The sequence below is a fragment of the Vitis riparia genome, chromosome 10 (genome assembly GCF_004353265.1).
Source record: "Vitis riparia cultivar Riparia Gloire de Montpellier isolate 1030 chromosome 10, EGFV_Vit.rip_1.0, whole genome shotgun sequence".
NCBI lineage: Eukaryota > Viridiplantae > Streptophyta > Magnoliopsida > Vitales > Vitaceae > Vitis > Vitis riparia.
In genome coordinates, this window is record NC_048440.1 from 4,255,324 (window position 1) to 4,282,683 (window position 27,360).

The 27,360-nt window shown below is 28.2% G+C and overlaps 1 protein-coding gene and 1 pseudogene across 1 annotated transcript; both read right to left on the minus strand.

Moving 5' to 3' along the window:
- Window positions 1-295: 295 nt before the first annotated feature.
- Window positions 296-1,560, minus strand: LOC117923913 (annotated as a pseudogene).
- Window positions 1,561-6,080: 4,520 nt separating this feature from the next.
- LOC117923406 (serine carboxypeptidase-like 34) lies at window positions 6,081-11,272 on the minus strand. The gene is made up of 10 exons (XM_034841672.1): window positions 10,821-11,272; window positions 9,477-9,581; window positions 8,739-8,834; window positions 8,558-8,650; window positions 8,389-8,477; window positions 7,218-7,526; window positions 6,883-7,019; window positions 6,703-6,795; window positions 6,509-6,614; window positions 6,081-6,373 (listed from the first exon to the last, which is right to left on the minus strand). Exons 1-10 carry the CDS (start codon window positions 11,086-11,088, stop codon window positions 6,224-6,226), a joined length of 1,446 nt encoding a protein of 481 aa, XP_034697563.1. The 5' UTR covers window positions 11,089-11,272; the 3' UTR covers window positions 6,081-6,223.
- Window positions 11,273-27,360: the final 16,088 nt, after the last annotated feature.

Genomic DNA, 27,360 nt, shown 5'->3' on the forward strand with positions numbered 1-27,360 from the left:
AGCAATAGCTGAGGAAGATGACACATCCATTGGGGGTCCAGATACAAAAACATAATCCTGATCAACCAACTCCTCCAATGAATCCACAACTGTGGAATCCATACAAATAAAATAATAAAAAAGAACATAAATTTTAGCAACACGTTTTTGTAGATAATAGAATATTAAAATGAGCAATGAAATATTATTGAAAACTTTGGTACCTCTTGAACAACTCCTCATTGGTCTTTGTTCTTAGAGGTTCTTTGACATTCTCATCTGAAGGCCTAAGACTGTCAATCCTAAAGCCAGTAATTTATGGTTTATGTGATGCACTGCTGTATTTAGAAGCAAGATCCATGTTGTTGGGACTATTAAATATTGTTTCCCTTATATCAACTTTTTTATCAAGAGAAAATCCATAGGTAGACTTCATTGAGGACCTCTTCCTCAAAAATGATGGCTCCCTTCAACACCACTGGAATCATCATCTAGAGGAAAAGACATACAATCCTCTTGAGAACTTGCCTCTATCTTTCTCACATGATTGCATTCAGACAAAGGAAACCCATCAATTATTCTTGATGATCTCCTACTACTGCATGCCACGAAGGATTTTAACATGAGTAAAGAATGAAAATATCATATGCCAAGATCGAGAAGAGTAAATTTTTTTTCCTCATTTACCTTAACGCTTCATCTGGTTGCTTTTGAGAAAGGAATGGGTGGTTAAAAAACTCTTCAAATGTTAGTCATTCCACTGCATATACAAGGACATAGAAGAATCAAAGAGCTATTAAACCTCAATAAGCCTTTAGTATTAGAACTACAATGATTTCTTTTTGGCACAATCAGATATCATATATGTTTCACTTTTGTATCATCTTTAGCTATTTTAGGCTTTTCACTTGGTGCCATTAAGAATTCCTAGCAACAAACAGGTTTCCCTAATAAAACACACACACACACACACACACACACACACACATATATATATATATATATATATATATATATATAAATGCTACCAGTTTCGAGCTAAATTCTGTGAAATACCTAGATTGCGGCGCAGCTATTTCTTACGCAAATCTTTGCAATCAGCACTCAAATCATTATTATCAGGAGGGAAATGCAATTCGTTTTAGAGCAACTGCTCAAGAAACAAGACAAAAAGTTAATCAAGGAAAAGTTAATGGCACAAAGAAAGACAAATTAAACATAACTAGAGAATTATTACTACTTAAATTAAACACAAGAAGAATCAATAATTAAACCAAGTTGAAAACCCAACCACTACAAATGATTATTTCAGATGTGCTAAAAAAAAGAAAAAAAAAACTTGTATATGATTGTTTCTTGTAAATGGTGTTCTTCCAGTCACAAGTTGAAAGAGAATGGCACCAACACTCCAGAGATCTGCCTACGTATTTGGTTCAAGTTAATAGGAGAAGGTTATGCGAGAAAATGGATGGATTCTTACAGATGGAGAAAGTAAATATCACCTTTGCGTCATATTTCTGAAGTTGCATTATCTCTGGCGCCATGTACAGTGCTGAACCACACAATGTTTCTGCAATACCTCTAGGTTGTAGAGATCTACCAAAAAAGAATTGGAACATATAAACTTATTGAAAGGACCTTAACTATCTAGCCCATTTAGCTGTACTAGAAACTAGAAACGTTAAACAAAAGGATTTTTAAAATGAAAGAGAACAGGTTTCATTTCAATGAATATTTATACCCTTTGAAATTAGGAGGCTCATGAGAAAGTTCAGTTTGTTGAATTATTTTGGAATACAAACAGAGGAAAACTTGTTAAAACTTTTCCATGTAATGTTAATATCACAACTTGGTTTTGCTAAAAGTTAAACCATCAAGTGTTCTCAAAAAAGAAAAATAAACAAAAAAAAATGTATTAAAAGAAGGAATCTTATAAGCTTGCTCAAAAAGTTTTGAAAAGTAATTACCATCAAAACCCACATACAAAATGTAAAAGATAATATGAATATGAATTTTACCTTGCAAATCCAAAATTAGCAATCTTCAGTACTGCAAGAACTCCAATATGCAAGCTATCAGCCGACAGAACTGATGATGGCAATGATGTTTGCTGACGGTTTGCACGCCTAATTGGAGTGCAATGTTGCCACTCTTAGAATAAATCTATAATTTGAATCTTCGTTAAAGACCAATTCATCGTCAAATGAGATGGTTAAAACTTGATTTGTTAAACCCAAGAATAGATGACTTAATTGATAACTCTTAAAATAGGCTTATATTAATAGACCATTCAAAGCATGATCCAACAAACCTTATGATGGACATGATTTAATTTATTATGCATCTAACATTTCTTTTCAATCCATACAAGTCAATCAACAAATTGTTCTTCTACTTCTAATTTTTCTTCAATCAAAAGACAGACTGAACTTGTCATATGACAATTCTAAACCATTTTCTGGCCACGAGAATGAACAAGACAACACAACACGACCGCTTCATGATTAAAATTAAAAGATTGAAATTAATAGATTAAAAAAAATCATTAAATTAAAAACTAAGAAAGGCTATAAAAGGAAAAAAAAATGAAAGATTACAACTAAAAACTATGTTACTTCTAGTCCTACTTCTAAAAACAAATCTCTAACTTATTTTCCATATCATTCCCATTTACTTATATATTCATAGTTCACATTTTTATAAGCAAAAACCTCTCTCTCCAACTACTTTAGTGCTACCCAATTTGACACTACTACTTACCTATGCTAATAATCTAATCGTGTCAGTACTTGGAACTTTAAGACAGAACATCACAACAATATCTAGTAAAGTAGGAGGATTTTGTGTCTGATTCGACATAATACTCCAGAACATATATATATATATACACCAAAAACATTGGAATTATGGAACTATAAGACATTCAATAGGAAATAATCCCCCACGTTTTATTAAGCTCTAACCTATACTTACACTAGGTAGAAAACAAATTCTCATTCTCACTCAAACCCTTAGACAATTTCTGTTGGTACTACTATATTAGACATGCCTACAAACTTATTCAAAGAGAATGGACATATTTAAATATTAATTATAAAGCGTTGCTTTGCAAAATAATATGAAGAGATAATAGCCTAAAAAATGTAACAAATACAGAATTCTCTTCTTAACTATCATGTCCTACTTTAGATGATTCATACAAAACCATAAACAATAGTTTAACACATTTAAGGTTTAAGGGTCAAAAAAACTAATAGATAAAAAGAGATAAATCTGTTACTTGTGCCTACATCTCAAGCCAAGGCACCATAAGAAAACTTTAAGGTTTTTAGGTTTTCCATTTCCCCTTTCCATTTTTCCTCTCCCGATTTTCTAGCAACCAATTAAACAATTATAAATTATTTTCAAGTATATATGACAATTTTTCACAAATATTTTTTTGAATTAAAATATACAAATAGCATGAAAAAAAAAATCTAAAAAAAATTACAAAAATAAAATCAGATCGATTAAGCCATGAATCATGAGTTGCAGGTAAAGTGCATTTTCTGTATTCTCAAGGTTTAAAGAAAAAATTATGGTTCAAAAATTTTCCTTCTTTTTCTCATTATTTTCCTAGCATCCGAATAATAGTAGCAAACCAAGAAGTCAATTATTTAATGGGAACAGTAACTTGAACTCCGGAGATCAAGTTGAACACAGTTTAGAGATTTGGACTAAGAAAATTTAGGTCAAGATTTAGGCAATCTATTAACCTCAAATATGCAACAAGAGACACCCAACTGAAATCCATACCTTATTCAAATTTTCGAGAGAGACGAATGCGAGAAAAATGAAAGAGCTGTAGAGATTGAGATGCAAGCGACGGAGGTACTCGGGAGGAAGAGAAGAAAACTGCTTCTAGGCTTGAAATGCTGAAGAGAGAGCAAAATTAAGGCAAAATTCCAAAGAGCCGCAGAGATTGAGATGCAAGCGATGGAGAAACTCGGGAGAAAGAGAAGAAAACGGCTTCTAGGCAGAGAAGAAAACAGCTTCTAGGCAGAGAAGAAAACGGCTTATAGGATTGAAATGCTGAAGAGAGAGCAAAATTAGGGCAAAATTCCAAAGAGCCGCAGAGATTGAGATGCAAGCGATGAAGGAACTCGGGAGGAAGAGAAGAAAACGATTTTTAGGCTTGAAATGCTGAAGAGAGACCAAAATTAGGGCAAAATTCCACCTGGATTTTTTTATTTATTATTATTTTTTTTCATAATCAGCAAAGGTTATTTTTGGAATTAATAAAAGTGCATATCCTTCTTTTTAATTTTGACACTTCCTATGGGTTTTCAGCTTAAATGGGTCAGTTAGATGGACTTTCTCTTAATTTTTGGGCCCAACTGGGCCCAAAACACAATTCTCCCTTGATTATATTCAGTTATTCTACAATTCATGTTTAGTGTTTTGTATTTGATGTTAAAAGCCACTTCAAGAACATAACGATAATAATTAAACGGTCAAAGCCTTCTCCGATTACTCATCAATCTCGACTCATGAGCTGTTTATAGCAATTGATCCTTACACGAAGCAACAAATATTATGAGGATTAATTGGCAAGAAATTCTAGTACTAATTGCCTTAATTTATGCATTCCAAATTATTTTTGAAAATTAATAGATTTGTTAAATATTGCAATTTACTAAATTCCATTTTATTCAAAGTTTCGTTTGTATAGTGAGAAAATTCAAAAAGATTTAAAAAATCAATTAAAAATTGAATATGAATAAACACACATAAGTGTATACTACTCTTTATTTATTTGTAAATTAGTCTTTATTTAAACATGTACTATATCATGTTCAAATATGTACTACTCCTAATATTAAGCAAACAATTGTAACTCATTCAATAGGTTTGCTACATATTTTAAATTTTCTTATTTAGCAAAAGAGTTATAAATCAAATAGAATTTTGATGTGTTGATTCATTAACAAATTTACTAATTTAAAAAAAAAAAATGTAACTTACAAATTTGACCATTTAATACTAAAATTTCTCTTAGCAAAGCAGTCTAAAATGATTATATCAATTTCTCCTCTCTATACAACATATTTTATTTTTTAGTTCGGCAAACAAACTTAAAATCATATGAGACTTGTGTTTGATTTATTAATGATTCTAATAGTTTTTAAAAATAATTTAAAACTTGAAAATTATAACAATGATTAAGAAAATTTAGATGAAATTGGTCTAAAATGTTGTGATAATAATTGAGGAGTTAATTAATACATGTAATGAAGAAAGTTGGTTATTTCCGTATTTAAAGAATTAACTATATTTATTTTATAATTAATTAAAATAAAATATTATTAACATTTTATTAGTTAAATATTAATCTTTTCTTTTATATTTATAATAAAATACTATCATTTTTAACAAAAAAAAACACACAGTTTATATTTTTATTATGAACAAGATTTATTGAGATAATTATTTTTCATTTATTTTGTATGATAGTTTTTTTTTTTTTTTAAGATTGTGAATTTTAAAACATCATAATTTATTGTGATTTTTTTAATATTGTTATTCATTTTTAATGAAAAAAATATAGTTATAATGTTGGTCTAAAATATTGAAAATTTTAGAAGCTTTCTTTAAACCCTCTTACTCTCGGCCCATATACTTTTACTTATATTTTTAAATTTTTTTTATCTTAATTCACTTTTATCTCTATTTTTATTTTCATTCGTGTTTTTTATTTTGCAATTCGTATTCCATGGAATCATATTTGGAAAATGGGAGCCCCAAAACTGAAGATGGGTGGTTAAACACCAAGAGATGTGTCCCATATTTTAAGGAAAATAATATCTCAATGAGATTTATTTTAAATTTAAATTTAAATGGGTCATAAAACTTAAAATATTTATTTTATTTTAATTAAAATAAAAACATATTAAAACTCACTTTAGGATTAAGAAAAATTCAATACTTATATATTTATACTTGTATATCACCCCTGGAGAAGTTCTTTTAAGGATAATATGTGAGTAATAGGAAAGGCAGGTGTCAAAAACTCAAAAAGCAAGTAGAGTAGATAGAAAAAAGGAGTATAAGGAAGAGAGTAGTGGGCAGATTAGAAGTAGGAATATCTTATTCGGAAACTTCCAAATTTCTGACATTATTTTCATATCTACATTCCATATTACTATCTTTTTTAATTAGAAGGAAAATGAAAAGAAAATTAGAAAAAAAGAAAAAGAAAAGAAAATTAAATAGGTGTAGATGGCAATTTCTCATTGTCCAAGAAGTGCCTAATTAGTTGAAAAGCTTGCTTGGGTGCAAAAGTTGGAACTTCATGCCCAGCACCTCTAACTGTCACAAACGTCAGCCCATCATATTCAATTGTCCACCCACCAACCTACCAAAATAAAAAAAATAAAAAAATCAGAACATCATAAATTTTATTTATTTTAATTTTTTTTTCCTTTTCAAATATAAATACCAGTAAATATATTATTTTCCAGAATAATTTCCAAAATACTCCTTTGGTTACCTCGTGGCTGGTGTACCATGGAGTCCACTCTTGAATAGTTTTCAATCCAAGCTTTCTCAAGGTTAATCTAGTTGAGGATACCGGAATTCTACCGTCGGTGTCACCACTACACAAAAATAAAATAAAATAAAATAAATAAATAAAATTAATTAATTTTATAAATTAATGAATAAAAAATTGTTATAATAAATAACCTGAAAACCCATATGCGAAGGCCTCCGTCTACAAGCTTTTTGATGATGGGAAGGATTGAAGCCGGGGCATCGTTCCAAAATGAAATGTTGTTGCTGTATTTTCATATTATAAAAGAATGTTATTATTACAACAAAAAAGAAAAAAAAAAAAGACAAAAGTTGTGTAAAATAGAGAAGTACCTGCAATGAGTCCATGGATAGGGAATGTTGGTGACATTGGCATGAAGGGCTGCTTGAACTTCTGGCCTGTTTAAGTAGACCGTGGTGTAGTCGGATGCACATGGGTCGTACCCCGTTGGTCTCTTATGCCACGCTGGCTATAACCATCAGTCATTTTGGAGGAGTTAGAAGAAAGTTTCTTCTTATAAAAACACGTAAATTTCAGATGCAATAACTTTTGGGCTGGGCCAGGTTAAACAAAACTAGGCAGGCCAAGTTGCCGATTTCAGCCCAATTATACTTTGTAAGCCCGTGTGGAATTTGAGAGAGAGGAAATTGGGGGAATGAATACTCACAAATTTGGAAAATGTTTTGGGAGCGACATTGCCACGGATGAGAGGCAGCTGCCTAGCGACGAAGGAGGTGGTGGAGGAGGTGGCATCATCCTCACAAGTAGGAGCGTATAAGCTGTACATGTCTATGATCTCGTAAACATCGAAGTATTTGCCGAGAGCAATATTGCATTCTTCGGTGACTGGTTCCGCGCTGAAGTTGCAAGCTTTCTTGATGTCAAAGAACACACGATCCGATATCACCGCATGATCCCATGCGTAACTCACCATACCCCTCTGATCCGTGTCGTCGTCCAATAACGCATTCCCGATCTATATTTGTTTTGATTTCCATGTAAATGCATAACATGTTACCACATCATACACCCTCCAATTTGTCAAATCAACTTACTAATTAAATAAATTCACTTAATATATTATTTAGAATTTAAAATAATTTTAATTAACATGTTTTTAACTTATTCCTAATTTTATATCTCTTTTATTCTATTTGGTTAAAACTTAATACTTTTTATTTAATTATTTAAAATAACTTTAAGTTAACTTATTTTATGAACCTAAAACTTATTAAATTATTTTTTTTTTACTTTAAGCATTAAGCTTGTTTAATAAAATTAAGTTAAAAATCATTTTAAATCATCAAATTAACATATTTATCTTCTTTAATTTTAAGGAATATGTAAAGGGTATTTGATAAAACTTAATACTTATTAACTTAAATTGATTTTAAGTTATATTATAACTCAGATGTTAATTTAAAATTTATTATTTAATTTTTATTTTAAGCATTAAAGTTATTTGATGATCAAATTGACATATTTATCTTCATAAATTATAATAAAATAAGACATTAAGGGTATTTAGTAGTAAAATTATAAAGGAGATAGTATAAATAATTAGGGTAAATGGAGTTAAAAAGTTAAAATAAGTTAATTATTTAAAAATTTTATTTTTACTTTAAGTTATATGATTAAATTATTTTACTTAATATATTTAATTTACTTAATAGCTTAAATTAAGTTATTAAATCACTTTTAACTTAATAAGTTGATTTATCAGACACTCACTTACTTTCATTCATCTTAAGCAATAAAATAAAATTTGATTATCGTGATATGTAGTATGATTAGATTGCATAACCAAATTTAGTTTTAGAATTAGGGGGAGAACTTACCATGAATCCCTTTAAGTTTATATGAAGCTTTTTGGAAACATGCTTGTTATGATCGTAAATAACTTCGGCGAGTTGAGGAACATAGTGCCCTGAGAAAGAAATAATCAAATTAATAAATATTAAAATTAAATATTAAATTTAAGAAATTAAAAATGAAAATAGAAAATACCTGCGTAACTTTCTCCAGCGATGTAGAAATCATGGGGTTTGAATTGTGGGAACCTTTTGAACCAATGGATGAGAAAGGCGTAGGAATCCTTTGCTATTCATGAAGTAAAAAATAATAGTAATAAACAAAATGAAAATTTATTAAATATTGAATTAAGAATGGCAATAAGAGATTAAATAACCTGTAATTGTGTCCCCAAGTTGATCAATGTCGCTACTTGTATTGGTGTAGGAAAATCCAACCCCCACCGGAGATTCAACAAATATTAAATTTGCAGCTGAATGCAAAATTTTATATCGTGATTAGTTCTGCATGCCGCCCATTTGCATTTCATTTCTTTATTTTATTTTCTATTATTATTATTATTGTTATGGAGCATTAAAATCCAACATAAAGGTTACCTTTCATTTCTGAAAAATATTAAAAAAGGAAAAAAAAATTAAAATGATTTTATTACAATATATCATAAAAATTTTTTTTTTAAATAAAATAAAAAGGAAAGAAAAGGGTTGATTGATTATGTTTTTTGGAAGCTATTTTAAAAAATTGTTTTTAATTTAAAAAATAAGAAATAAATTTTAAAAACATGTTTAAAAATTCTGATTGAAGGAACCTATGTTTTCTTTTTGTTAAAACAGTATTAGGAACTTTTTAAAACAAATTTTTATTTTTAAAAATAGAAAACTGTTTTTATATTACTATGAATAGAACTAGAAGTTGATTGCCCAAAATTTTCTTTTATATATATATATATATATTTTTTTTTTTTTCTTCAAACTTTTCAAAGATCGAATATGACATAAAATGGATGATTAATAGGATTAAATAAATAAGTTTTCATGAGAAAAATAAAATATAATAAAAAATAAATGATAGAACATAAAAATATTTGATAATAATAAAACATAAAAAGATTTACCTTTGTTCCAAGTGTGAGGATTGAACTTTAGCTTTCCGTCCTTTCTAGGGAAGAAAGGGCCAAGTTCCTCAGTGGCTCCAAACCCAATGGATGAACATCCTGGTCCTGTATTTTCCAAATTACAAAATTAGAAAACTTCCAATTATAATCCTAATAAAATTTTCTAAAATTAATGGCATATAATATGAGGGCGACCAAGTTGAGCAAGCAAAAAAATAACGGCTATGTGAAATTTTAAAATGAAAAGTTTCTCTTTCTATAGAATGGATGTTTGCCTTTTCAAATTAATAAAAATAAAAATTCATAATAAATAAAAAAAGGTTTCCAAAATACTTGAAACAGCTAAAGGACATTTATATATTTTAAATGAAGTTAACATAATACATGTTCCATATTGGAATGGCCTAAAGAAATAAGTAAGAAGCAAATTGAGACCCAACTTGGGCTTGGGCCCAAACAATCATTGGGCTTCTTTTGATTTGCCTTAAAACTTTTGAGAACTTTTTGCATAGGCCATTTATTTTCTTAGGTTAGTTTCATTCTTCATCATTGAGGTTTGGGTCAAAAAACACTTGGTCAATCATCATTGGTTCGAAATTTTATCCTAAATTTAAGGTTAGAATGACCCTCCTCTCCTAAAGGATATGATATTTTATAAAATATATATATATAAAAAAAAATCAATAATCTACCATCCTACAATCTCTCTTAAAATCTCCACATTTTTTTGAGTTGACTTTTGAAATAAAGTTAATTTGCAATATTATAATATTTTTAAATTTTTTCTTTGTCAAATCTCTACTCTTTTCTCTCTTAATTTTCCAATTTTTAAATTTTATACTTAGTTAAATTCATAAATTTGAATCCAATGAGTAGAGATAGAGAAAAAAGGAACCCCATAATTGTAATATATATATATATATATATATATATATATATATATATAATGGTTATTAAAAAGCAAGAAAAGGTGAGTGTTGATATTTCCAAAGAATGGGGTGAAGTCAATATGACAATAACAATAGCCAAATTCAATCTTATGGTCAAATATTCGCATCCACACGATCATGAGGGTTGACAGATATGGGGGGTGTAGGGGGTTACACGCAATGAATTAAATCAAAACAATAATTTGATCAGCAAAGGATAAGGTTATTGGAAAAATATGCAAATATAATAAATGCATGAAGAGGCAGAAAGGGAATATTACCTAATTCCAGCCCTCAACCAACTATGAACAAACTCAATGATGAAGGATGAAATAGTAGAGTATATTCAAAAATAATATTTCAAAAAGGAGAAAAAAAAACCAGAATTGAATGGAGATGAAAAGAGAGAGCATACCTCCATTGAGCCATAGGAGGAGAGGCTTCTGATGAGGGTTTTGGGTGGCTTCAAAGAACCAATAAAACAGTGCTCTTCCATGGCTTTCATTGACTGTAACATAGCCTGCATATTGCCTGAACCCGACCTCAGGCTGCCCGGGAAGCTTTTTGACTCGATCGGCCTTTTGTCGGGCTAAGATTTCATGGCTGAGGTGGCCATCTACAGATGCCTGCAGAGCCCCACCCAACACCAGTACAAGAAGATAAACAGACAAAGAGGAAGCCATTTTAGAAGTGCTCTCTCTCTCTCTCTCTCTCTCTCTCTCTCTCTCTCGGGGTATGTTTTTGTGATATAAATACACACATATATAGGGGAATGATTAGAATGACAGGTAATAACAATCTGTTACATGGCTGTTGATTCCTTTATGTATGGAAAGATAGGATTCATTCATTCTAACGGAATTGGAAATGTCTAATCTTGGTAGTATGTTGTGGTATTTTCCAAATAAAAATATGCTGGCCAGGGAATAGCGCACTTGTTTTTGTATTGGGCATTTTTGGAGTTTTCATACGGGGATTCTTAGGCTATGTTTTGTTACCATAAAATTTGAAGGAAAATAAAAAAATAGATTAAAAGTTGATAATTTTTTTTTTTTTTTTGTTATTTCAAACTTATTTTATTTATTTTAACTCATCAATATAAAGATTCAACGATTTAAAAATACATAAGTTTTTAATTAATTTTAATTATATTTGATTTTCTTTGATATTTTTTATAGGACAACCAAACATGAAAAAATAATTTTTCTTTATATTTTTTTTCTTTACTTAGCTATGTTTGGTTCCCGAAAAATTTGAGGGAAAATGCGAGGAAAAGAAAATACAAAGGAAAAGTAGAAGGAAAGAAAAAGTGAAGGAAAATAAAAAAATAGATTAAAAGTTGATAAATTATTTTTTTTGTTACTTCAAACTCATTTTATTTATTTTAACTCATCAATATAAAGATTAAATAATTTAAAAATACATAAGTTTTTAATTAGTTTTAATTATATTTGATTTTCTTTAATATTTTTCATAGGACAACCAAATATGAGAAAATCATTTTCCTTAACATTTTTTTTCTTTCCTTTGTACTTTCCGGGAACCAAACATAGCCTTAGTATTTGTGGAACTAAACATAACTTTAGGGTTGATGCGCTTGTAATCAATGAAAAGGAGTGCTTGGAGGAGGGATCATCTTCCTTAGTCAAATATTCAATTGCTTTGCTTTCAAACCTTTGAAAACTTCTAATCCACATTTATAGAACTAAGATTAAATGAAGAAAAAAAATTGACATGAAAATCTACATGGAAATTTTTTTTTTTTTGGAAATAATTTTTTTTTTCTTTCAAAATTTACCTATTTGTATATTTTATTATTTGTTTTGATAATAAAAGTTAAAAGAAATAAAAGGGAAGAATTTATTTATTTATTTATTTTATATTTTCCCTTTTTTCTTTTCCCTTTTTTTCCCATTGGTTTTCAATTCCAAACAGGAATTAGGAAATGTGCTCTTAAGGAAAATGCAAGTTTTATTATTCTTTTTGTTTTTGAATTCTAAATTATTCTTTCTAAATTGTCATGATACTTTTGAATGACTTCTCCAAGGTTATTTCATTATGTTATGTTTGATTTCCAGGAAACTAGAGAGAAAATGTAAGAGAAATAAAATATAAAGGAAAAGTAAAAGGAAATAAATGGTAAAGAAAAATAAAAAATAAATTAAAAGTCAATAAATTATTTTTATTTGCGACTTCAAACTCAATTTACTTATTTTAACTCATCCATATAAAAATTAAATAATTTAAAAATACATAATTTTAACTAGTTTTAATTATATTTGATTTTCTTTGATATTTTTCTATAAAATTATAAAACATAAGGTTAAGGATAATGTTAGAGTTTCTTAATCATTTTCTCTTAATTTTCTTCCTTAAAATATATGTTTTTGTTTTTTTAAGTTATTTTTATTCTTTAAATTCCTCCTCCAATGTTATGTTTATAAAAGGAAATTAATAGGTGTACTTAATTTGGATGTACTTTATTGGTATTATTTTAAAAGTAAAAAATAAAAATAAATTTTTAATCATATTTTAAATTTTTATAAATATGAAATATATTTAGTGATTATATGACAAGTAAAAAAAAAAATTAATGATTTTTTTTTATGAATTTGAATAAGATAAGATAAAGATGAATGTGAATGTTAATTTATCTTTTAAACAAAAATTTGATACCTTTATTATTATTTTTTTTAAAATTTATTATCAAATTTAAAAGAGGAAGAAGGTCATGTTTGGTACGTAGGGATGAGGCATGAGAATGAACATTTTATTCATTTTTTCATTCATTCCCTTTGGATGACTTAAGGAATCATGTGAATGAAATAAAATCTCTCTTATACAAAATAAATTTAATTCAAGTCATATGAAAAATAAATTAGTAATATTATAATAAAATCATAAATTATATTTTTTTTATAAATATTATTAAAAATATGGATATTAAGTATAATTGTTTTATTTTGTTTAAATAAATAATAATTTAAAATTAATCAGTTTTAAAAATTGTTTCTTAAGAACAACAATTAATCAGTAGTATTAATTTTTTGAAAATAATTATTTTTAAATCACTAACTCAAATAGATTTATTTTATTGTGAAAAAACTCTCAAACATATTTTTTAAAATGAAATAAAAATTTTAAATTATACATAGTGTGAGAGTTTTTTTTTTTAAAAAAATAAAAATAAAAATAAAAATATTATTTTAAACTATATATGCGGATATCATTGTTAATTTGTTTATTTTTTCCATTCTCATTCTCATTATCACTTAACATTAAAATGAAAACAAAAAATAATTTTGACTTAAAAATTTTCATTCACATTCCTCGTTCCTAAGTACAAAGCATGACATAATAGTAAAACCACATTACAACCATAATTTTCAAAAGGGTTTTCGTATTTTAAATTATAAAAAAAATTGAAAAATAAAAGTGCAATCATGAAAAATTATTCTTTGTTATTTTAAAATTTGACAAAAAATATTTTGAAATTTTAAAAATAATAATAAAAAGTGAAATCATCCAAATTAGTTGAAAGGGGAATGATTTTTGAGGTGCAGCTATTGTTTTTTTCAAAGTCAATATCACAATAAACATCAATTTTGATAAGATGGAGGGCCATCATGTCGTTATTGTCATAAAACAAGATACAATGGTTTGAAAATTCTACATGAGAATGCTTGTGGCAAACAACTAGTGTTTTATATTTGCATGCTGGTCCAACCTCTAACACATATTCTCCTCAGTTTTATATGGCATACAAGAGAGGGTGAAGATAAGTTGTTATTTTATTTTATGAGAATAGTTATTAACGCATGTTTGGAAACGGTTTTTGAGAATAGTTTCTATTCTTCAAAAAAAAAAAAAAAAAAAAAAAAAAAAAATGTTTGGTAAAAAAAAAAAAAAAAAAACTTATTTTCTATTTTGTATTTTTAAAAATAAAAAATAAAGTGTTTTCTTAACATTTTTTTAGTTGTTTTCTATCATCTTCATATGTGTTTTTTTAGTGCTATTTTAAAAAATAATTATGTAAGTAGAATGATTAAAAATAAAGCATTGGGAATATTTTTATTTTGTACAATTGAGGGTAGCATTAACTTTGATCAAGGAACAAAGATTTAATGCTTCTTGGCTAACGAAGTTTGCTAGTTGACCATAGGTCAAGGAATCATAAGGGATAATATTATTGTACATCTCTTTGATTCTCATTCGAACTCTTTGACTAAAAGATTTTGGTAACCCATTGAGGAATCTTTCTTTCCAATAGGGTTGGTTAACATTGGTTTTTGAGTGTACTTTAGCAAAGTATACTTCTTTATACCATTTGTAGTCACTCAATTTTCTACATATGGTGTTTTGAAGGATTTTTGAAGTATGAGCTTGGAAAGCAATTGGATCTCAAGGAAGTGTTTAGTTATAGCAAAGATTAAGGTATGAACCAAATTTTGGTTTCTTCTTTCATCTAAGCTGGTTTGAATAAAGATTTTTTCTTCTTCAATAAGAGCATTGTCCCACCATCCTTTAAGTTGGCTTGTGAATCCTACTACCAGGTGTACACAGATCAGATGGTCCGAATTTCCTCTTGATTTGTAGGTTGTAGAAGCCATGATCATTTCTTGAAAAATGTTCAAGACTTGATGATCACTTACACCATCTATGTTCCATTCATAGATGGTGTCTCCATCATATTTTGATTGGACTATTTGATTCCTTTCTTTATATTGAAGATCAGGGGGAGTTGGTCTAGGATAGTAATTCCTAGTTTTGGTTTGTTGTTTGTACTTATGGGAAATCCGATTTATTTGATGTTTCTCAAACATATTTTGTATTTGATCCACATTTTCAAAAATGATTTTTGTTATGACATTAACAGACTTTGTATTCGAAGCTGATGCTTTGTTTGAAAGATCTAATTGTTCAATTTTCTTTGTTAAGATTTGAATCAAATCATTATTATTATTATTTGAAAGTTTAAGTGTTTGATTCCCTACTTCCGTAGGTTTGAAAATTTGACGATTTTTATCTAGATTTCTATTTAGAAAGTGAGTAACTATTTGACGAGATATTTGATAGTCTTCTAGTTCATCTTCTATCTTATCAAGCTGAGAGGAGAGAGTTCTTAAAATTTGATTTGTAAAATTATTTTGTTGTTAAAGGTTTTTACAGTCTTTTAATGTTACTGTTCTTCCTTCATCATCCTTTGGGTTTAATGTTTTGAAAGGAGAAGCTATTATGTCTACATTTTGAGCAGTTATAGTAACTTCTTTTAAAGGAGAGTGATTTGAAACTATGGTTTTGTTAGACGTAGTTTTCCAAACTTGTCCTTTTTGAAACATATTGACTTCTAGGAAAGAGTAGTCAATATTATTTTTTGAAGCATATATCTCAAGGTATGTGAACATAGGAATATCTATCCTATTTTTTTCCATACACTTATACCATTCTTCTCTAAACTTATGTCTAGTTTGAGTGGTAAGTTTGGTAGAGAAAAACCATTCTCTCTTTTTGTTATGTTTTGGAAGATGCAACTCTTTGCTAAGGTATTCCTTGCCTATTTGGAAGGGTTCAGTACTGTCAATGACCATTAATTGGTTAGGTTCATCGGGCAACATTTGAGAGGGTGTTGGTGAGGTTGGAGGTGACTCTGGGTGACATACCTCGGGTGAGGAATATTTGGAGTAAAATCAACATTATCAAGTTTGATAAACGATTTTCGAGAATTCACCTCAAAAGATTGTCTAAGAGGAGAGAAAGTTCTACTTCCTTGAACAGAGATTCTACTACTTTGTCCTTCTTCTCTTTTTGGAAATTGGATAGTGACATTTCCTTTATCATCTTGCATGATAAAGAGAGGTTTCCTATTTTGAATAGGTTTTGGAAGAGCTAATTAAGTGAAATTCCATGTATTTGAATGGGTCAGAGATTCCCAAGGGATCTCATCGGGTGTCATGACTGTGGAATGTTCCTTATTGGCTTGGAACACAAGGGTTTTCCCTTTTGGTGACTTCAATAAACATTTTGCATTTACTGAAGTGGTCATGACCTTATAGTATATTCTATATACTATAAGAATATTTTTTGCTCTTGGGTCCATGTCATAACCCTTGGTTTGAACATTGAGAGTTAGGGCTTTATGTATAGACAAATCATTTATACAGCTTAGCTCTAGGTCTGGAAAACAATTGAAAGGGAGAGAAGAAAAAAAAAGGGAAAGGAGAGAGAGAGAAGAAGAAGAAAAGAAAAAGAAAGGGGATTTTTGTGATAAAAGACTTGAGAGGAATCTAAGATAGGTACACCACTTTTTATTTATTTTGATTTCGATTTTGATTTTTGGTTCTTTATTCATCTTTGTTCTTTATACTGTAATTAAATTGGAGAATGGGATGACTTACATGGTTTGATTTATATAAAGGAGATTGGACTTGTATAATTCGGAAAATTATTTCTTATACCATAATTTTTTAAATCCTAATATTGTCACTTATTGATATATTTATTTATTTGTTGTATTTTACATTAGAATTTTTTATTTTTTAATTAATTTTGTATAATATGAATTGAGTCATTTCTATCTATTAATATAAATAAAACTTGTATAAAATTACGTAAATTGAAATCATTCCTCATAATAATTGTCAATAAAATCAACAAATCATTTTTTATTTTAACATTAATAAAGTGAAGAATCATTTTTAAATAAAAATTATGAGGTTGTATGAATTGGTTTGTGTACTTACATTAATAAAATAAAAAAAATTATTTCTTTTAAATTATTTTAGTGAGATTGAGTTGTTTTGTATTGTGATATCAGTAAAATAAAGATAACCATTTTTTAAATTAATTTTATATGTAAGTTGAGTCATTAATGTTAATTGAGTCATTTTTTATTGTATTAATATAAATAATTAGAAAAATCATTGTTTGTACAACAATGTGAATTGAATATTTTTTTTTCTTTTTTATTATCAACATTAAGCAAGAAATCATTTTGTACATTAATTTTGTAAGTTTATGAAGATTAAATCAAATGTTGGATATATTAATTTTTTATTTATATTTCATATTTTTTAAAAAAAGTCATTTTGTTTCATAAATTAATTTTGTAAATAAATTAGATGAGATTTATTATTACCATGTATATGTTTTAATTAATCAAATGTTTTTTTTTTTATCATTGTAAATGTGTAAAATCAAAATTTTTATCGTCATTAGTTTATTATTTCATTTTACTTCAATATTCATTTATTTTATTTATATTGGATAATCTTGATAAAATAAGAATTCATGTCACTAATTAAATTTTTTTTAATTTAGTAAATAAAATTCAAATTCTTAAAATTGTTAATTAGATCACATTTCGATAAATTAAACCATGCAATTCAAAGACACTTATTTCTCTTTCTTGTCATTACTATGCTATCTATAGATTGTTTAATTCATGACAAAGTTTCCTCTACTTGCATATTAAAGGCCATAATTATTTGGGTTTAGAGAGATATTATGACTTATGTCATATTATTTCAATAGATAACTTGATTCTGAATCCATTTTTGGTTTATAATTTTTTTTTTTTAAATAAGGAGTCACTTTTATATTTTTTTTTCTTATTTTTATTTTCCTATTTTTTCATAAATAAAAACAAGTCTCACCATCAAGTGAGAACGCACCTAAAAAATGCAAGTTCACAAAAATTATATAATAATTATCATTAAAGATACTTATTTGTTAGTCTTGTTTAAGATAACAAGTGGAAGTAGAAATAATTAAGTTGGCTTAATTTTCTCTAATCTTATTTAGAATAACATGTAGATTAAGTTTTATTTAATTATATTTTAAAAATGTTTTTAATTAAAAATGAAGATAATTATGAAAAAATTTAAAATTAATCAATTATGAATGCGTTCCCTTTTCATAATTGAAGAAAAATTATTCTTATTCTTCAAAATCATGTTATGTTTGGTTCTCGGAAAATTTGAGGGAAAATGTGAAGGAAAGAAAATAAAGAGGAAAAGTAGAAGAAAAGAAAAAGTGAAGGAAAATAAAAAATAAGTTTAAATTTATTAAATTATTTTTATACTTTTCTCAAACTCATTTTATTTATTTCTTTATTATAGCAAGATTAAATAATTTAAAATTATATAAATTATAAATTAATTTTAATTATATTTGATTTTTTTTTTATTTTTTTTATAGTGAAACCAAACATGAGAAAACCATTTATCTTTAACAATTTTTTTTCTTTCTCTAGTATTTTCTAGAACCAAACATATCATAAATAAATCATATTAAGAAATATTACCACTATGGTTGAGGATTTTATTCAAAGACTCTTAAAAGTTGTAATTGATCTTCAAATGTTGCTTTTAACATTTTAAAAGTCATATAATCTTTTTTTATATGAGGAAAATTTTTAAAATTACATTTCTTAAAAATTTAATTTTTTTTCCTTAATTTCTTCATAAATAATCAAATAAAAAATTTCAATTTTTTTTTTCAAAATTTCTTGAGAATCAAACATAGATTAATGATGGAAAAAATTGTCAGTTTTCTCCATCCAGCAAACAAAGCCAGGGTAATTTGCAAATAATGGCATTTGAAGCTAGTGAATGGGAACGCAAGAACATTATAGAATGAAAAAGAAAGGGCAAAAGGAGGCATGGAGAGATGGTCCCAAGACCAAGTTGTATAAGCGTGTGGGATGTTGTGGATGGTGGTTTAGATGGTTATAACCGTCCCAACTGTCACTTCTCTTTTTGGACGTTTTAGAAATAGTGGTGGTGGTGTCCACCGTCCATCCGTCAAAAGCGAATTTGGGCCTAAGAGAGAGACAAAAAGTAAAAACCACTTTTGAATGAAGCACCACGGGCATGACTCATGAGCTTCTTTGACAAAAGCTTATACACAAAAATACAAAGAGTAAGGGTCTTTGACAGCCATGTGGCTGGTCCCATCTTCTCAACAATTAGGTTGTTGAATTCATTCCCCCCTATGCTACAACTTCGGCAGTTGGTGGGGTTGATTGCCAACCAAAGTCCAACCCTAAGTTAAGAATCAATCAATCTAAGCTTAATCCAACTCGATTTTTAATCGAGATACTTAATTCAAGTTTAATCTAACATCATTTTTAAAATTCTGGATTAAATTCAAATTAATCGAATTAAACTCGTATTGATCACATTAAACTCGGATTGTTTGGGTTCATTGGATTACAAAAAATAAGTTTGCATATGATATAATTATAATTTGATATTTTTTTTAAATCTAAAAAGAAAATGAATATCATTATATAAGATAATCAATATTAGGGTTTAGACTGGATTCGAGTTGTCCGAACCTTGTCCGAACCCAATCCAAATTAAGTTTGGATTAAGAAAACTTAAATTCAATCTGAATAATAAAATTTTTTTACTTAAGCCCGCCTAAATATTGGGTTGGATTCAGGTTGGGTTGGGCTGCCTATCCAAGTTGCATCACTAATTCTCACATCATCTATTTTAATTGTTTGTTAGTTTTTTTTAAAAAAAAAAAATTAATTTTTTTTAATTTTATCAAAATGAGGATAATTATTATATTTTAAATTTTTTAATGGAATAAAAATTTACTTTTTATATCATTTTTGGAAAAAAAAAATGAATAAATCACATTTAAGACCTACAATTGAGAATTCTATTTAGATACTTTTAAAATTTTAGTTTGATCTTCAAACTCTACATTTGTCATATGAGAAGTCTCTCAAACATGAATTCAAGAAGAAAACATTAATATGGATCCATTTTATTTTATTTTAACATAACTTAAAATCGTCAAAGAAATTGATAGTTTTTCACATGAATCTTACCTGATCAAAACTGCATATAAATGTCAATATTTTTTCACTATCCAAGTAATAAGTTTTATTTTATTTTATTTTATTTATTTTGGGTTTCAACGGATAAAAATCAAATCCAATTGACATTTGAAGACTTATATCTCTTATTATTTATAATTTTTAAATTTTGGACGACCTTTTTTTTAAAAATTTATTATTATGCATATTTTATAAATTTTAATTTTTTATAATAATCCATTATCATTAGAGTATGATAAAATTAATTTTTAAATATATTTATTATATTTTGAATAAAAATTTTAAAATATATTTTAACTTTCAAAGACAAGTCCATTTTAAAAATTGATTGGATTTAAGGCTAAAATTAGCTTGCATTTAATTGATTATCCTAATGGAGCCAAAAGAAATTTAAATAAGTTTAGTTTAATTCAAATTTTCCATTATTAAAAGCTCAATTTAATTTTAATTGAAGCATAAATTGAGGCTATTACTTCTATTAACTTTTCTAATTTTCTTCCAAAAACCAATCAAATCATGCATTTTTATGAGTTTTAGGCCAAAACAACATTTTTTATGGGAAAAAAAAAATTAAATTAAACCACTTTGCTAAACTTATATTCAAAATGGTCATTTTATTTTTGTCATATCATTAAAAAACTATATTTTAAAAAAATTAAGTTAGAAGCTTCTATTGCCAATTGAGATTTCAGTTAAGAAATGAAGCTTCAATTCTAATTATGACTTCATTTTTTTAACCGGAAATGACTCATACCTAACCATGTAAATATTGTTCGTTTTGAGCCTAAAAGGTGACTCACGATTTTAAAACGCGTTTACAAGATTAATAGGAGTTCATACTTATATAGTGTCAATAACTTTTTCTCCTATTCGACGTGAGATATTACAAACATCCCATGCAGACCAACGTTGACCAAACCCTCACATTGAGGTCAAGATTGGACTTGATAGCATTTGTAATGATACACACTCAACTGTGTAGATACTGTTCACTTTAATTTTAAGAGGCTTTTATGACTTTAAAACACGTGTACAAAATTAAAAGAAACTCATACATATATAATTTTAGTAACTTTATCTCTTATTCGATATGAGATATCATAAACCTTAATTGCTAATTAAAACAATTTTTGTGGGAGGATGATGTGACCCTTATATGACCAGAAAGAGTTCACATTAAATATAAGTTTTAAAAGGCATCTAAATGATATATTTTTGTCATCAAACGGGTTATTTTGACCCAATTCCATTTGTCTTACACCGTTGTTAGTACTTGGCAATGTCTGATGTGAGAATGAAGGTGCAACTAAATGACTGAATAATCAATGCAGTCACATTGAACTGGAGGAAAGACCAATTGTGTGTGCTATGTACTAAAGACAAAAGAAGGCGGCATCTTTAAAATGATAGTATTATTTCAATTTTCAAGGACTACATATACATACAATAAAAAGTACCAGACGTTTATGAAAATGGCCAATAAGAAAGAGGACTTTGGAATGGTAAATTTCTGGAATTTTATGGAGCCAACACACTCTTGGGACCCTTTTCTTCCCCTTAAATATTATTATTTTAATGAAATATATTAAAATAACATTATTTTAATAAAAATAATACTTTACAGAGGAAACATAGGTGGTTACCAAGTCAAACTAACATTTTATTTGGTTTGCCGCCCTCACCCTTGTTTGTATTAACGATAATTTTTATTTAAAAAAATTACTTTGTTCAATTTATTAATTAATATTATAATTAAATTTATATTTATAATAAATTAACTTTAGGTGGTGTTTGTTTTTTTACTTAATTCTAAATAGAATCTTAATACTTAATAGTGTTAAATATTAGGTTATTTGTTTTTGTAGTATTTTATTTCTATTAAGTATTAAAAAGTAAATAAAAACTAAATGTTATTTTTTTTTTATTTAGAAAAAGTTACATATTTTGACTTTTTCATTTAGAAAAAATTTTAAAATAAATAATGAAAAAGTAGAAAAATAAACAATTTAAATTCTGAAAGTAAATTGCTTTCAGCAAAAAGTAAAAAAAAAACAAACACCACCTTAAACTATAACTATAATTTAAAATTAAACTAAAATTTATAAATAATAAGAACGTAAATAACTAATCGTTTCCATTATATCTCAAACTCCTAAAATTCATCCAATTTGATTTTAAATTGGAATAATATTTTTCATAGTCTTTCTCTTTGAAGTCTTTAAATTTTCGAATAGTTTCATTTTTAGTGGTTTTATAAAAATATCTTATAAGATTTAATTATTGGTGTCAATTAATTTATATTAGTTATTTGAAACAATCATAATTTTTTTTTATATAAATTTACTAAAAGGATTTATAATTTTCTATTAAAATATCTTGATTTTTTTACTAACTATTTTGAAGAATTCTTTTATTTTTTTTAAAAAATATTTTGTAAAATTTAAAACCTTTTATGACTAATGTTTTGGATTTTTGGATTAAATAATTTAATACATGTGTGACTCTTCATTTTCACCTTCCCACTTGAGGACAAGACTCATTTTTAAAATTGATTTTTAAAAATTAGAGTTGCTACATTTTTTATTTTTTAAAAAAATTATGTTTGCAAAAAATCGAGTCCAAATCTGGATTATGTTACTTATTGGAAAGTACGACTAAGATAACACCTCTCTAAGCCCTAAAAAGATTTACTAAGCAAGTGGAAGAAATTACGACAATTATCAATTAATCATAGATATCAAGAAAAAAGATGTTGGAAACAATTTCTATTTTCTTAAAAAATAAAATAAATGTTTTTAAGTTTCTAGCACATTCAAGTTTTTTTTTAATTATTATTTTTTCTAAAAATAAATAAAACGTGGGGACACATCTCTTAATGGGGTAACCACCCATCTACATTCATGATGCATATTTCTTGGTGTGATAACCACCCTTTATTTTTAGTATTCTTTGATGGGAAGAAGAGAATAGAAAAAATATTGTGTGAATTCTAGAGGGATAAGTGTCACTAGTCTATAAGAAAATGTTTGTGAGTTTCCATTGGTGCTTAGGCATAAGGTCTTGGAAGGACTAGCCAACGAATCCCTATTTTGTGTGAATTTGAGTGCCATGTCTAGAGGTATGATCTTGAACTTTCATTTTTATTACTTGCAAATTTGGAGATTTTTCTCACATTTGGTAGAGCAAGGTTCTCTAGTTAGGCTTTCAATTTAGTATTTATTGCCTTAAATGAATTAAGTTCTATTTTCATATTTGATGAGAGATTAATTTCCATGTTCATTGGGTATTTATGATTTTATCATACGAAAAAAAATTCAATAGACATTCACATATATATGGTGATGAATATTCTCATATGGGATGTGTGGACCCCGTATTTTGCTCCATGCGTTCCCACTCAAATAACTAGACTCGTTTTTCATTTATTTGTGAAATTTTTTATTTTTTATTTTTAAATCTGGAGTTGCCACTTATTTTTGTTTTATTTTTTTTAGGGAAAACAAAATAAGAAAGAAAACCCTAAGTGTGACTCCTTGTTTGGAAAAGACAGTATGTAAAAAACCAAAGTCTAATTCAGGGGTCAGGTTACTTACTAGGAAGGTATGGTAAAAAGACCGTAGCATCCCTCTAAGTCCCTAAAAATGAGTCTCTACTAAATAAGGTGAAGCAAGTGTGATAATTGATAAGGAAATTAATGGATACCAAAATAATTAAATAATAAAATGAATCATGCATGAAAATAAACAAAGTGGGAGTGAGATCGTACCTTGGTAGCAGGTAATAAAGCGCTATCATGAAACAGAGTTAGTGCACAATAATGAATACAAAATATATCACATGCATATCAAATAGAAAGACAAATATTAAACAATATTCATTAAGTATAGTAGTTGACAATCAGAAGAGAAAACTCATATGTAGGACCCCCACCAAAGCCCAATTGATTTTACATGAATTAATCCCACAAATTCCATTATTTTGGAATTATGAAAATCATATTCATGCTTATTTAAAATCAAGAGAAAAAAAATTTATTTAAAGATCAAAGAAAATTTGTGAAAGTGTCTGCCTGAAGGAAAATGTAGTAAGTTTATTAAAAACGAGATTTTTTTTTTTTTTTACCTAAAACCCTAATAAAAGATGAAAACTTGTAGAATTAAAAATATTTGAAAACTGAAGTGGAATTAAAATTATTTGAAAGAAAATTAGAGTTTTGAAAATTATTTGAAAATTGAAATCTTGAAAATTAAATTTTTAAAAAAGGAATTTTGAAAAATTATTCAAAAATTGGAGTTTTGAAAATTAAATTTGAGAATTGGAATTTTGAAAATGGAAGTTTTAAAAATTAAATTTGGAAATTGGAATTTCAGAAAATTATTTAAAGATTAAAGTTTTGAAAATTGGAATTTTGAAAAATTATTTGAGAATGGAATTTTTAAAAATTAAATTTGGAAATTGGTACTTTGGAAAATTATTTGAAAATGGAAGTCTTGAAAATTAAATTTAAAAATTGGAAATTTGAAAAATTATTTGAGAATGGATTTTTTTTTTTAAATTAAATTTGAAAATTGGAATTTTGGAAAATTATTTGAAAATGGAAGTTTGAAAAATTATATTTAAAAATTTGGAATTTTGAACAATTATCCAAAAATGGAAGTTTTGAAAATTAGAATTTTGGAAAATTATTTGAAAATGGAAGTTTGGAAAATTAAATTTAAAAATTTGGAATTTTGAAGAATTAAACTTGGATATCAAAATACGAAGAGATATAAATAAATAAATAAAAAGAGGTGTGGCAGTTGGGATTGGCCAAAGGTGGCCATGCAAAGTGTGGGCCGATCATAGTTGGGCTCATCTTCTTTCAAAGATTCCATAATACCATCCCAGAGAGCCTTCTTCATTGTTACTTTCTGAAGTACTCCTATTTACACTATGATTCCTTGCATTGCCTTCAGCAGACCATCGGGCACCAGAAAATTCCTCTTAAAGCAAGAGCATTCTTTCTCAGACCCAAAAACTCTTTCCGGATCAATGCTGAACCCCATGCATATGTGCTCCACATAGAAATTCTCTCTTCCCTGTTCGCTCAAGTGGTCTGCTAACTTCCCTTGTTCCATAAAAGAAGGTACCAGTGGTATCGACAATGCAACTGGATGTTTGCAAAGATGCATTTCCGACAACTCGAAATTGAATTCTAAGGGCACCTTTAAAATCATATTCCACCTTAAGTGTATTTTCTTCTTCACGAACATCCAAATAGATGTTGCAAACTGCCTCTATAAATGATAATCCGGATTTCCAAATTTTATACCGAGCCATGCATGGGGGCCGTCGGGATGGAGAGCTATTTCAGTGCCTGATAATGAGACAACTGGACTTCCTTAGGTTCTTACGGGTCAAGCTGAAATGACCTCCAAATGGGTATAGGATGGGTATGGTGTTGGAGAGAGGTTGAAGATGGTGGTGAGCTTGTCATGGAGTGACAAGTTGAAGGTGGTGTGGTGATCGGTTCGGTGGGTACAAAGGATAGGTATGGTGTTGGCATGGATAGAACCGATAGACCAAGGTTGCCATGAGGTGGAGGTTGGAGAAATGGGAGATGGTAGTGCGGTAGCCATGGATGGACCGCTAAAGAAATGGTGAGTTCTGAATCTTGATAGGCTCCAACTGTGATCACAGGGTGAAGTAAAGGAGGGACTCTAATAAGAGAGCAACCAAAAGAATCTAGTTGCCTTTTTTAACAGCTTCTTCAAAGGAAACATGCAAGGGTATCTATTAATATTCTAGATTTTTAAGCAAGTGGGTCCTATCCTTCAAGTGCAGAGAAAATGGAATCGAGTTGCATAAAATTGGTGGACTTCCCAACACATGTTGTTCCGAAAACAAGAATCACCAATGATACTCTTTGATTGCTACTTAAATTCACTCTACTGTGTATGTGTGAACCTAGATCTTCGATGCATGATCACAGATTCTCATGGTGTCGTTAGATCATCTTGACAAGATTCCAGGTGATGAGTGGCTTCTTGCTTTTGTGCACAATCCCTTGCCTTGGTTTGCAATACAAACAGAACTTGAAGCACCATATCCAAAAGGATTTTTACAGGCTCAATGTCACTTCATAACGTCAAATGAGCCACTTGTATATCCAGCACTATGAGCATTTGGTGCTTTTCTAAAAACTTCACAAAAGTGAAGCCTTTTTCATTATCTTTCAAAACAGACACTATAATTTTCTACTATAGTCATCCTTTGCTTAGTAAGAATTATCTTGCAGTCTTTCTTCTGTACCCTAGCTCTTGGTAGGATTAACGCCAAACCCACTCATTTGAGGCCTCTATTTTTGGAGCTTTCCATAAGCTGGTTTTACCTTTCAAACTCGTCAATCTAGTGAATATTCAGTTGAACCAGCATAATCACTTGATATTTCAACATTCTTGGTAGATAATTAACCAATGGCTCCAAAAGCCTTAGAAGAATTCCATGCTACACAGGACCACCTTTTGGAGGCCACCACAAACAGAGGAAAATAAAACAGGGATAGGGGTAGAGTAAGGATTGAAAATAAATAACAAAAGGAAAACAAGATGATGACGACTGTACGGAGACTCATTTCAGGCAACATTCATGGGCCAAGGGCGGGTGGAATTAACATAAATAAAAGACATGATTTTCAGGCATCAAACTCAAATGAAACAGAGACAAAATAATTCTAATAGCACCAAAGCAAAGAAGATGAAACAACTATGGCAAAGTCAATACAACTCATAAATCAGTTCGAATTAATATGCTCTCTGATTCGCACCTTCGAGTAACAAATGCCAACCAAACATAACAATAAAGAAAGAAAAGTTGTGCGATATGGGAGGAAAAGGGAAATACAAAGTAAACTTGCTTGGGAATCCTTAATGCTCTACTTCTACCTCTGGGAATTCCTAAAATCCCTCTTACTCTTGTTTTCTCCTCTTAATCCCCCCTCAGCTAGTACCCACTATGTTTCTCCGCTTAGTTCACTCTACTTTTCTTCTAAAAACCCCTGCTCTTGCTTCCTCCAATCCCTTATCTCTAGCTGCTACCCATTTTTTGCTCTCCAAATCTCCTTTCC